The sequence below is a fragment of the Microcaecilia unicolor genome, chromosome 10 (assembly GCF_901765095.1).
Source record: "Microcaecilia unicolor chromosome 10, aMicUni1.1, whole genome shotgun sequence".
In the NCBI taxonomy this organism is placed as follows: Eukaryota; Metazoa; Chordata; class Amphibia; order Gymnophiona; family Siphonopidae; genus Microcaecilia; species Microcaecilia unicolor.
The window spans coordinates 53,085,510-53,098,818 of record NC_044040.1 but is presented as its reverse complement, the minus strand read 5'-3'; the positions used below and the strand labels follow the sequence as shown (position 1 = coordinate 53,098,818).

The window sequence follows — 13,309 nt, the reverse complement described above, 5'->3', positions numbered from 1 at the left end:
AGCGCCGGGCACAAATGTAACAAAAAAAAAAACAAAACAGAAGACCAAGAGGGATCTTTTACTAAAGTTAGCGCTCAAGTTATCTGTAGCAGGTCCCATTTAACTGTTTGCAGATAACTCGACCCCCTAAGTGAGGTGACACCTTGAAACCAATTAGGCTAATCTCTGTTTCCACTGACTCCCCCGCGCAGCCAGCATCCAGTATACTCAAAACAAAGCAAGCAAGCAGGCCGGTCGGATAGATTCTGACCGGCTACCTTCGCACTGGCTACATGTAGCCTAAAAGGCAGCAGGCTACACGTGGACGGTTAGAAGGCGGTCAGCTATGTGTGGCCGGTTAGAAGCGGAATGTAGGATGCAGCAGCTCATCATTGAGTGTATCGGATGACTGCTGCGCGGTTGAGTGGAAACAGAGATTAACCTATTTCAGACCGCGACACTGACGTCACTCGTCACTGCCAAACCCTCCCTGCGCTTAGGTGGCGCTCTCCTGTGCTTCTGGTAGGATTGCTATGTGGAGCGCTCCTTTCTCTTCGTCAGTCGCCTTCCGGATGATGACGCGTGGTCTGTCTCCTACTCCCGGCATGCGCTAGTATTTTGGGGTCCATTTGAGCTAGGCGCGCGCGTGTACCGCTGTTTGTTTTCAGATTTCTCTTGTTTCTCAGGGCTCCGTTCGCAGCTGCAGGGAGTTGCGATCGCTGCACTGGAACAGTATGACGTCAGCTTTGGAGAGCTACATCAATCGTATCCTTGTACTGCTGCAGGAGAAGCCGCTTCCAGTGAAGTCAGAGGGAGGGAGGGTGTAATGCACAGCTCTCACTCGACTCCTTCGAGACATGCTTTGCTACTGGGGTGCCCACCGTGCTTGCCCAATGCATGCATCGTGTTGCTCAGTGATACCCCCCCCCCCCCATCCCTGGCCCGCTGTATCCTGGGGCTTGCAGTCCAGAGCCACAGAGAACAACTTGGGCCAAATCCTGCACCAGAGTAGGGGTTCTCATCGTAGTCCTCCGAACACGCCTAGCCAGTCAGGTTTCCAGCGTACCCACGATCGTAAGCGCCAGCCAACGTTTCGAAACGATTGGGGCGGGGGTACAGATCACACTACAAAGGAACCCTTCCTGGACACAGTGAAGGAACTTGCTTAATATTGGGGGGGGGGGGGGGGGGGCTCAGCACCACGCACGCACCCTCACAGCTGGCTCCTGCATCAGCATTAGTATGCATGAGAGATTTGCATGCTGCACTTTCTCCATTGTATGTTGCTCTACTGAATACTCATTGTAGATATCCTAAAAACCTGACGGGTTGGGTGTGTCTTGGGGTCTGGGTTGAGTACAGCTCAGTGCAACATGTGTGAAGTGATAGCCTGCTACCGCTCTTCTTACTGTAGGTCTCCAGCAGCCAAACTGGACCTGGAGGAAATGTTATTTTATTTATTTTTTTTTTTTTGGGGGGGGGGGGGGGGGGGGACAGGTTGTTATATGTTTTACTTTGGACAGTAAGATTTGACCAGCATGTTGCATAATATTTCTCCAGGGATCACTGTATTGGCCTTGGTGAAAAGGCTTTTGTACTCTTAATAATACTGTGCAGACCAGCTTCTGCTAGGAACAGCTCTTCTTTTTTTTTTTTTTTTTGAAAATCTTCTTTATCAAGGTTGTTTAACATTACAATAATACAAATCATATAGAGCTGATTTGTATTCGTTATTAACATGTATATATATAACGAGGAACAAAATGCTTCAAACATGAAGCATAAAACAAGATAACAAATGAGCAGATGAGAGGAAACATTCTTACAGTACACTTGAGATTGCTGAGTGTTTAGATAAATAATGATCATATTTAAGCCATTTACACTTATGTTTACAGATTATGGAAATGAACTATGGAGAAACTAGTGGAACCAAGCCTGTTTCGTCAACAATGAAATGGGCCCTAGCAAGGTTCTCGTGTAAGCGTTTTTTTTTTCTCTCTCCCCTGTCCTCCTCTCCATGTCCAGCGATTCTTCCCTCCCATCCATGTCCCGCTGTTCTCTCCTCTCCTCCCATCGGTATGTTCTGTTTATGTGTGAGAGGCAGTTTCTGGGGAGAGAGGCATGGTATTATATATATATATATATATATATATATATATATATGTGTGTGTGTGTGTGTGTGAAAAATTTTTCTAAAACAAATCATGTCGTGGAAATTCCAAGTGAAGAGAGAAATGTACAGCAGCTGGTCATGAGAGGGAAGTGATGTTCATTTAGGTCTCAAAACGCATACACACAGCTTGACAGCATCGCTAGTATTACTGAAAGTAAAAGATGATGTTTGCGGTGCTGCTCCCCTCGCCTCAATGTTCTGCGATTCTCTCCTCCCCTCCATGTCCAGCGATTTGTACCTGAAAGTTCGCTGGCTGGCTGGCTTCCGTATAACCTTCCATTCGTAACATCTCCTGATGTCAGCCAGCCTCCAGCGTTCCGTTCCCTCTCACTGTTCCGCCCTCCTCAGACGTAATTACGTTTTGACGCGAGGGCGGGACAGTGAGAGTGAATGGAATGCTGGAGGCTGGCTGACGTCAGGAGATGTTACAAACCCAGCCAGCCGTGGAATGTTGGAGGTTCAAATTATATAGGATGTCTTCATATTTCCTAAACAATATTACAGTATTCCATCATAAAAATTAGATAAGTTAGAATTATCTTTCCAATGTTGAATAACCAGTTTTAGCGCTAAGGAGATAAGAAAATCAAACAGAGAGGCTTGTTCATCTGAGAGAGAATAAGACATTTCAAGAGATGTCCAAATAATGTGTTTAAAAGCCAAGGGTTCTGTAAACTGTATAATTTCCTTTATTTTGGACCAAATATCAATCCAAAAGGTGTTTACATTATTACAATTGAATAATATATGTTTATGTGATCATTTTTGTTTGGAACAGGACCAACATAAATCAGTAGGAGAAAATTTGATTTAATAGGGGTCCATATAAGGCTCTGTGTTGAAGGAAGAAAAGAGATTGAATGATGGAGGAAGAGAGAGAAGGTCTGGGGCCATAGAGCCAGAAAAGAGAGAAGGTCTGGGGCCATAGAGCCAGAAAAGAGACCATTGTTTATCTGACATTTGTTCACTAGAATCAGTTTCCCAAACTTTCTGCGAAGAAGAGCATAATTGTTTAGAGTAAGTTTGAAATACCTTATAAAATACTGAGGCGGAGTAGTTACTAGTGGTGAGAGACAAGGAGAGATTGAAAGGGGAGAGAAGGAAGTAAAACAAGAATATTTAAATTAGTATGAAGTATTGCCTTTTCTAGTCTGTCAATGAAAAAAATTATGGGCCCTGTTTATTCAGCCACGCTGTAGGCATGCTAACTTTTTAGCGCACGCTAACGATAAGAGACACCCATTATATTTTTATGGGTGTGTCTATTGTTAGCGCACGCTAATTTTTAGCATGGGCTAAAAAGTTAGCGCTCCTATAGTGCGTCTTAGTAAACAGTGCCATGAGAATCAAGGAGGGAAAATTCTTGTTGCAATTGTGCAATTTAAATTTTCTATTAGATATTAATTGAAAAAGAAGCCATAAATTATTTTCCTTATGCCAAAGGGGCCAATCAAATGGCTTATTATCAATCTTTATTAAAGGATTATTCCGAATTGGCATATTGTAGAGAACTTTCAGTTTGTTTGAGAAGTAAAATTTGAATCTTTTAATAACATCAATAGTGGCAGAAATAGCTAGTAAAGGCTTGATCTTTTAAAAAGTAATTATCTCAGACCTGTGTTTACAAAGGCATGCTATAGGCGCGTTGGTGTTTTTAACGCGCATTAAATTCTAACGCGCGTCAAACAATAACACGCCTATAGGAATGTATTGGCGCATTAGCACTTAACACACCTTCATTTAAAGGCATGTTAAAAATGCTAACGCGCCTTAGTAAACATACCCCTCAGATAGGAGATGTAGTGGTATAGGATGTATTAAATACCTTTCAAAAATAAGCCAAGTAGGGAAAGAGGGAAGAGAGGATTTCGAATATAATTTATCATCCATAAACAGAAATACTTTAAGGCTTGATTTAAAATGAATGACTGGTGATATTGCATGAAAAATTGATGACTCCTTTTTCTTTTTGGAAGGTGTAATATTTTTAAAGCATTGCAGAGAGGTTTTTTCTTCCATAAGAAGCTAATTAGAATATTTGGCAAGCAAAGAGGTAACATGTTTTATAATTTATTTGTGGTGTGAGGGTCATTTTAATAGATTCTAGTCTACCCCACCAACTAAGAAATAGAGGAGACCAATTTGAAGTTATACCTTTCAGAAAGGATAAAAGAGTGGTAATTGTATTAATGGTAGCTTCAACAGATTTGTTGAAAAAAAATACCTAGGTATTTAATGAAACCTGTTTGGATTAAATGGGATGGATGCTAAATTTTGAAAGTGAACTAAATAATTAAGAGGGAGACATTCCGGTTTATCCCAATTCACTTTGTAGCTTGATATGTGGGGAAAAAAATCTTTAATTAAGTTTAATATATGAGGAATTGAATTGGGGGTGTTATAAAGAAGTAAATCATCTGCATAAAGAGACAATTTAACTTAAAAGTTAGTTTTGTAACCTTTCCATACAGCTCTTCAAAGAAGAGTTAAAAAGTAGACCTTAGGCTCCCCATGTTGGAAGTTAAGCTACTAGCTTTTCTTTATTTGTAAAAATTATACCACCCCATCCCCCCAAAAAAATGTTCAGAGTGGGTTACAGTAAAATGTGCATAATAAAACAATACAGACATACAATATGATTAAAAATTATCACCATCTACACCTATAAATGCTTACTTCTTGAAATAAAAAAATTAAGTTACTCAACTCTGAAGTTGAAATAAACCAGAGGGATCTAATGCATTTAAATCAGATAAAAGATGAGCTGACAATTGAAGAAGGAACTGCTATTGTTGCTTGACCCATACTTGATGTTAAGTTTTGCATAATTTTTATGCTGGTCTTCTAGACACAACCCACTAAGAATCTAGTAAACCAAATGTGTGATGTTTTCTCTCTAATTTCGCATTGAAAATTCTGGTTCATTCTCTTTGGAACGTAGGACCCTGTTTACAAATTGTTAGTGATGTTTGACTCAACAACATTACGTTGTTCAGTGTTGGGGAAAATTAACCTGAGTTTTCTTCTGATTGTTGGTCTTGATTTGTTAACTATCATAGGTGAATTTGTTTTGTAGACCTACCACTATTGCTGAGGTATCAAAGGTTGGTTGTATTCACACCAAGTGGGCTCTTGGATTTGTTTAACTCTTTGATGCACGCATGTTAGAATCTAGAAAAAATGTTATTAAAGAGGGAAAAATGGGTTCAGTTTATATTTGTTAGCTATGAATTATAAATTGAATCAATTTTGTCATAAATGTTGAATTAATGCTAAGTTCCCCAAAGAGAGTATTCCTTAACTGAATTTCAGGGACTGTTGCAGTAATTACATCTGATGGCAGAATGATCGTGGTAAGGAATACTTTTATGTTAAGAATGGTGTCTTTTACTATGTGCCTGAGGTTACAAATATTTCTTTATGTAAATAGGAAGTCATCTTTCTGATTGTGGTGAAGTGTTTGAAACAGTTAGTTTACATAACTAAACTGTATTTGCTCTTCTTTATTTTTTTTTTCTTTTAGGGAACCCTGAAAGGTTTTGACCAGACCATCAACTTGATCTTGGATGAAAGTCATGAACGAGTATTTAGTTCATCTCAAGGAGTGGAACAAGTGGTGTTAGGATTATACATTGTGAGAGGAGATAATGTGTAAGTGCCTATACTACAGTGTAGATGAATGTATTCTGATGTGATGATGATTGGATCTGGAGAATAACAACCCAAAATGTACAATAAAAATTTTAGTCATAACAATTGATAATAAAAACAATGAACAGTATAGGAGGGCAATTTATTTATTTAAAATATTTATTAACCACACTATCCATAGTTCTAGTCAATGTACAAAATAAAACATACATAAAATATTGAACAAGTAATAAGAAACAATTAAAACACAATATCAAACTTTACAATCCAGCCAGTAGGTAACACTGCAGGTGGTTCCCCCCACCACACTCAAATGGTGACATATCTATGTTGCCTCTCCGACACTGGGTTATTCCTTCAGCCACATTTTTCCTATCACCATTTGTTCTGAATATATTATCTTGTGTGCTTTTAAAGCACAGGTAACACATCAGATCAAAAGCTCCACTTTTCATATGAGATTGAGGGAGGAGGTCAGATGTTTAGATCAGGGCATACTCAATTCCTCCTATATTTTACAAAAGGCTCTGCTGACTGCAGAGTTTATGTAAACTACCTAGAAGGACTATAGGAGTCCACATCAGTATACTGGCATGTATTGCGGGAGCAGCGGTTTTAGAAATGGGGATGCTCAGTATCCCCGTTTCACCCTTTTGCATTGCTGCAGCTAGGAACATTGCAGCGATACAGATAATAGGCCTGACTTGGAGCCCTCTGGTAAAGGAGCTGAAGGGGAGGGGAGGTTTGGATGGTGCTTTCCACCATTTCTCACCAGGGGCTCTCCAAGCACCTGGGTTCAAAATGGTGCCCCTGACCCCTAGTAGTAGTCTCACTGTATTACTGCTTGTGGGTCAGCGTGCCAAATAAGGGTGTGTGCTTAAGGTGTAAAAGCCATCCTATAGATGTGGCTTCTCGATGTGAAATGGAAACTCTACCTCTTTGTGTTAGGCATACACAAGCTACGCTGTCACCATACTCTCTTGAAATCTTTGGCCTGGGGGACAACATGTGCAAATGGTGACATTCCAAAATTGCTTTTTGCACATGTATTAAATCTAGATGTGTAAATGGTGCCATTTGTACATATTGATGTTTCTAAAATAAGGGGGATTCTGTTCTGTCCTAAACCTAAGAGCTTTGAACAAATATCGCATTTGATAAAAGTTCAAGATGGTTTCCTTGAGCACCTTAATTTCTTTTCATCACAAAACAAACTTGGTAAAGGGAAGCTTATACCCGTATAGAGATACACACAAACCATAGGCAGACTCTCAGATTCATAAGACGAAAACACTATTACCACTATCATGTTGTGTCATCTGGCTTAGCGTCAGTTCCACATGTCTTCACAAAATACTTAGCTGTGGTGATGGTGCACCTTGGCAAGCTGGTGGATGCATGTATTTTCCTACCTGGATGAAACAATTTCAGGAAGGAGCTCAACAATCAATGACTAAAATCATCTGGGTATCTGAGTCAATAGGATTCATTATAAATTATCTAAAATTCCACTTAAGTACTTCACAGCAATTGGAACTCTTAGGAACTCTGCTAGACATGACATGGGCCAAAGCCCTTCTCCCACCAGAAAGTATCACCATACTTGGGTCTGTGGTGCAGAAGATAGAAATGGGTTGGAAGATATCGGCATAGGACCTACTGAGATTGTTGGGCCATATGGAATCCACAGTACACAAGACTCTCTTGGCAAGTCTCAAAATGAGACAGACCCAATAGCCTTTACACTCACAGTGCCTACATGCCATTCAGAGCTTACAAGGTTAGCCTTGATCATCAGATTGGTTTTTCAGGGACTCCTTATCTAGGTAGTTGAACCAGTCAAATCCTGGCAAAAGGAATTACCTTTCAAAAATTTTCCATTCAAATTCTTCTGGGGTGGGATGCCTTATGTAGATGTGTTCCTCAGACATGGCCTTTGGTCTGCTAGGAGAAGCTTTATCTGATAATTTTCCTCAAGCTGTGAGCAGTCTTTTAATGTTCTGAAAGCATGTACAAATCAGTTAGCGAACAAAACTATCCTAGACCAAATGGGCAAACAGGTATGATAAATCAACAAGCAGGAAGGGACAGATAGAATGTGGAACCTGCTCATTAGTCCAGGGATAGCCCTCAGAGCCTTATATAGGTAGTGGACAAACAGCCATTTTATAACAACACATGTGTTTACTGGACTTGAGAGTAGCAGAAGACATATTTCAAGAGCAGGGAACACCCACTTCAACCTTTTTGTGTCTGCTTAGAACAGGAAGGGTCCTCGTATCTGTTCCAGGATAGAGGGCAAACTAGCATCAGATGCTTTGCTCTTGGACTGAGTGGAGATTCTTTATTCATATCCTTCAATTCCCTTTCTTGTGAAGCCCAGCCTAAAACTCAAAATAAAACAGGGGTTCTATGATTCTTATAATCATTGGTTAAGGTAAGTTTGGTTTCTTCTTCTTCAAAAATTGTCTATGAGAATGCCAATGAAATTCTCCACCATTAATCACACAGGTGCAGGGAACTCTTTTTTTTCATGTCAGCAACAGGTCCCCCCTTGCTCTCACGCCCTGTATGTTGAAAGTGTAAGAGTAGCTGTCCTAAACCTGCCTGATTTTATGTTACCTTTTCTTGCTTCTAGGAAAGACTCTACTAGTTTGTCAGCAAGGCCCTAGCTCTTTTTTTGATGTCCCACACACAAAAGCTGCTTTAATACCTTGTACATCTATCTGAGACACCTGTTCACAATAGTGACTGTGCCTTACATATTTTAGTTTGCAAAAATAACCTTATTATTCTACTCAGAGCAGACTAAAACCTTTAGAAAGGCCACCAAGCTTTTAATTTCTTTTGAGCTCAGTAAACCTGGGACTGTTATAACAAAGTGAACACTATAAGTTTGGCTTGCAGACTACATCTCTTTCAAGTTATGCTAGAGTAGGCTTGAATGTAGAAAGTTTTGTCAAGGCTCAGGAGCCATGGGTCTGTCAATAGCAAATTAAAAGATTGACCTCTATGGAAGGGATTTGCAGCAGTGCAAATATGGGCATCAGTCCATACATTCACATTTGATTGGAAAGGGATTTTCCTGACAAGACAGTAAAATGGGTTTGTTCAATCTGTTTTCTCAATTCTTTGTGAGGTTTAGATTCCAACTCCATTCCCCCTTGACCCAGTTTAATAATTTCCAGGTTGCCTTGACAGAGACTCTTTTTTTTTTTTTTTTTAAACATACATACATAATGTTATTCTCTTTTTTTATGTTAAAGGCAATCTATAGCTAGGGAGTCACATCTGTGTGGGCATTCCACTCTGCTTTTCCTTAGAGAAAACCAAATTATTTACCTGTAGTGGGTGTTCTTTGTGGACAGCAGAATGGAATTCATCAGATAACCTTTTCTTCTCCTCTTGGAGTCATATTCTTTTAAAGCTGTGCAGAGAGTTGAGGTAGGCCTCGCATAATAATGCAGCACTAAAAATGCTAGGAAAGAGGCGTGCCATTCAACTGGCTACGAGGACTTCCATCATGTTGCCCATGGATAGCACACACTACAGGTAAGTAATGTGATAACTCTTTCAAAGCAATTTCAAATCAATAATTGTTGCTGTACCTATTATTAAAAATTGATTCCCCCCTCCCTATCCCATTGTTTTCATTTTTCAAGCTTTTGTACAGTGGAAACTGCTGAATCAAATTTCAGTAAATTTATTAACTGCATTTTAGAACACATATCTAATAGGTAGAATAATAGTCTCTTAGAGGGGCAGTTTTACAACAATATACCTATATTTAAGTGCCCAGAGGGAGCCTAATGTGTAAAGGAAAGTAGAAGGGTGGGGGCAGGGTGCTGATTAGGAGTGGGGGAAGGAGGAAATGGCCAGGGACTGGAGGGGAGAGCCTTTGCATGGGTGTGGGTATGTGTGGTTTTTTCCCGTTACTTTTAGCAGTATGTGGGCCTATTCAGTGAGTGTGCCCTCTGTATCGATTCATGGTGCGATCCTAGCTTGAGTATTTAATACAATTCTGGTCACCGTATTTCAAAAAAGATACAGTGGAATTTGAAAAGGTTCCAAGAAAGGCAACCAAAATGATAAAAGGGATGGAACTCCTTTCTTATGAGGAAAGGCTAAAGAAGTTAGGGCTCTTCAGCTTTGAAAAGAGATGGCTCAGTGGGTATATGATGGAGATCTACAAAATCCTGAGTAGTGTAGAATTGATATTTTACTCTTTTTCAAAAAGTATAAAGACTAGGAGACACTCAATGAAGTTGCATGGTAATACTTTTAAAATGAGTAAGAGGAAATATTTCACTCAACAAATAGTTAAGCTCTGGAACTTGTTGCCAGTGAATGTTCCTGGAGGAAAAGTCCATAGTCTGCTATTGAGAAAGACATGGAGGAAGCCACTGGTTATCTTGGGATTGGTAGCAGGGAATCTTGCTACTGTTTGGATTTCTGCAAGGTGCTTGTCACCTGAGGCTGGATGGACTATGGTATTGACCCATATGGCTATTCTTATGTTCTGTGCAGTAGATGCTGGGTATGCCTCCTGCATTTATCACACCTATTTGCATTTAAGGTACTGTAAGTGGAAAAAGTTACTATACTTTAGTAAATATGCCATGAATCACCCTTATTTCCTCATAAAGAGACCCAGTGTGGCTTACTTCATATAAGATAATATGATGGTTTTGTTGTACAACATTAAGCTGCCTGCAGATTGGCTTTTCACTGTTTGGCTTATTGTCCCTTTTTATTGCAGAGCTGTTATTGGAGAGATTGATGAAGAGACAGATTCTGCTCTGGACTTGGGGAGTATTCGAGCAGAACCTCTCAATGCTGTTATACACTGATTAGGGAAAGAGACTTCTTTCTTAGAGGCTTTGTAAATCTTGGGTTACATGGACCTGTTTAGCGAAGAAGATGCAGAGCTTCTACAAATCGTGTGAAATATTTGTATGTTTACCTTTTTTTTTTTTAAATTTAGCAATCTGCTATCACTTGCTATGTAAATTAAAAAGTTCTACATTTTGTTAATGACTCTGTACTTCATGTAAACACAATTTAAATTTCTTTTAAATTACCTCTGATTCGGTATATGAGAGCCATTTTATTAGTAATTTTTAAACATAATTGTACTGCTTAAAGGGGAATTTAGAATTTCACTTAAGTGGTTTTTTTTCGTAGGTTAAAATTTTTTTTTTTTTTTTGGGCCAGGATATTCATATTAACAGCTGACATTTTCTCAGGTTCTCTTAATAGTAAGCAATAATGTATAGCAGTGTATAGATCAAAGCATTTCACTGGTTGACCTTGATCTGTTGTAAAGAGTAAGGTAAAACTCATTGTGTTACTGATAGAAATAGAATTGTACTCTTGCCCTTAGAGAATATCTTGAAACGAAATTACAGTTTGCTTTTTAACATGAAAAGTCAATATATCAACTTTTTTTTCTTTTAATGTGTGTTCAGCAAACTGCTCTTAAAGGTTTTGGATATAGGGCATATGATTATGGTTATTATACTTAATATTTCTCAACCACTTCACAGATTTTTAGTGTGATGTTCATTTATACTTGCTTTGACATCACTTGAGTGCTATTTCTGGTTATAATTTTTTAGTTGTAAACTAATTATCCACCGATCTTCTAGCTCTCTACCAGAAAACAAACTATTCTAACCATGTGCCAACAAAGGCCTTAATCATATATGCTGAATGCCTGCTCGAGTATTAAGGGGTAATTCTGTAACATTGCACCTATATTAGGGCCTGGATAGATGCATATCCTACACAAATGAAAGTAGGTTCTTTCTTACTTTTATAGAATACTAGCTTAACTAGGTATATACGCACACATGCGCTTAGGCCAAAGCACTTAAACTAGCCATAGAGTTGGAGTGTGTACACCTCAGTGCTGCTGATATGTGCACAACTTATAGTATTCCATAAGTTATACATGTAAATGTGTGTCCTGCCCATATGCAAATAACTTGTAAAATATATGCTATGTGAGATTTATATACATTTACAGTATAGCTCTTAGGTGCATCTCTGGCATATATACATGTATATACTGGTATTCTGTACATTTATTTGCATAACTGGTAGGTAAATGTTGTGCCTGTTTTATAGAATTAACTCTTAAAGGCTGTAGTCTGTTGGCTAACAGGACATTTATCGCGTCCAGCCTCTAATCTGCAACTCTTAGGTACAACAATAACTCTAGTTGATTTTTTTCCAGTATCTCGGAATTATTTTTGAGACTTGGCTGTCTGCAAAATCAGGTTATTTTTAAACCGTTGTGCTCTGTATGGCATCTTTTTGATCACTACTCCTTTCATTCCCTTCTACTTGCTCTCTTTTTTTTGTCTAGACTTGACTGTTGCAATATTATTTATGCCAGTATTTTGCACTCTCCTTTAAAGAAATTACAAACTGTACCATCCATCTCCTTTACTGTTCTGGTTGTGCTGTTCATGTGCCTCTTTTGCTTAAAGAACACCATTTGTTACCAGTTGAGTATAGAATTAAGTTTAAAATTTTGCTTTTAACTTTCAAGGCCTACCTTTTAGGTACCTCTCCCTATTTACAGTCACTGATGATACCATATACTCACCTATGTACACTTTTATGTATTAAAGATTGTCACTTGGTACTGTGCAGCCCTCGTGCGGCTCATTCTGAGTCCATGTGATACTGTGCTTTCTTTTTTTTTTATAGCTCCTGTGCTCTGGAACTCATTACCTCTGACAATCTAAGGGGAACATTCCATTAAATGTTCTAAAGCAGAAATATCCGGGCTGAGTTGGTTTGATGTTCGGGGGTGTTGTCTAGCTTTCTCTTTTGTGGGTATGTTCTCTCTTTCTGATAAATGTTAGATTGTACACCGCTTTGTCCTGCTTGGCCAGTTAGTTACAGGCAGTATAATAAATTTTAAATGAATAAAGGTCTATTCCCATAGTGATGCAGAATGGGAGGAAGGACTTAGGGGGAAGCCTTAGCTTGCCCTTGCACAGGTTTTTCCCAAGCACTAAGACCATTTTTACTGCAGCTGTAAAAAATAACCTTTTTCTATTTTTTTTTTGTATTAATGACCGTGTGCTAATGTTGGCATTAGTTTGTGTTCACTTACCGCCACCCATTTTATAGGCGGTAAGGGCTTATACGCCAACCAATTACCACACGGTAATGTAGCTGCACTAACTGATTACTACTACTTATCATTTCTATAGTGCTACCGGACGTATGCAGCGCTTCACACTTGAGGCTAAGGAATGCCTACTCTCTGTCCCCCAGGTATTCCCCTTAAAAAAAAAAAAGAATTATATTTTTTAGTGAGTGGTTAGCACACATGCAATTAGCACTTACTACAGTACGCTTGAATGCATCATGTTAAGTGCGTGATAGCACCTAATGCAGCTTAGTAAAAGGGCCCCTTAGTGAATGATTCTTCATCTTCAAAGGGACTATTTTGGTCACTCATAGTGACTTCTTCATTGATCTGTT

General features: G+C 39.0%; 1 protein-coding gene across 2 annotated transcripts; it reads left to right on the top strand.

Moving 5' to 3' along the window:
• Positions 1–556: 556 nt before the first annotated feature.
• LSM8 (LSM8 homolog, U6 small nuclear RNA associated) lies at positions 557–12,646 on the top strand. Of its 2 annotated transcripts, XR_003943630.1 has the most exons (5): positions 557–744; positions 5,468–5,508; positions 5,679–5,806; positions 10,566–10,759; positions 12,524–12,646. XR_003943630.1 is itself a non-coding variant. In XM_030217046.1 (4 exons), the coding sequence occupies exons 1-4, from the start codon at positions 714–716 to the stop codon at positions 10,654–10,656; spliced, it is 291 nt and encodes a 96-aa protein (XP_030072906.1). In that variant the 5' UTR covers positions 557–713; the 3' UTR covers positions 10,657–10,836. The 2 variants fall into 2 exon arrangements, 1 of the variants encoding a protein (XP_030072906.1); XM_030217046.1 differs by lacking the exon at positions 12,524–12,646 and having other exon boundaries at positions 10,566–10,836.
• The last annotated feature ends 663 nt before the right edge of the window (positions 12,647–13,309 follow it).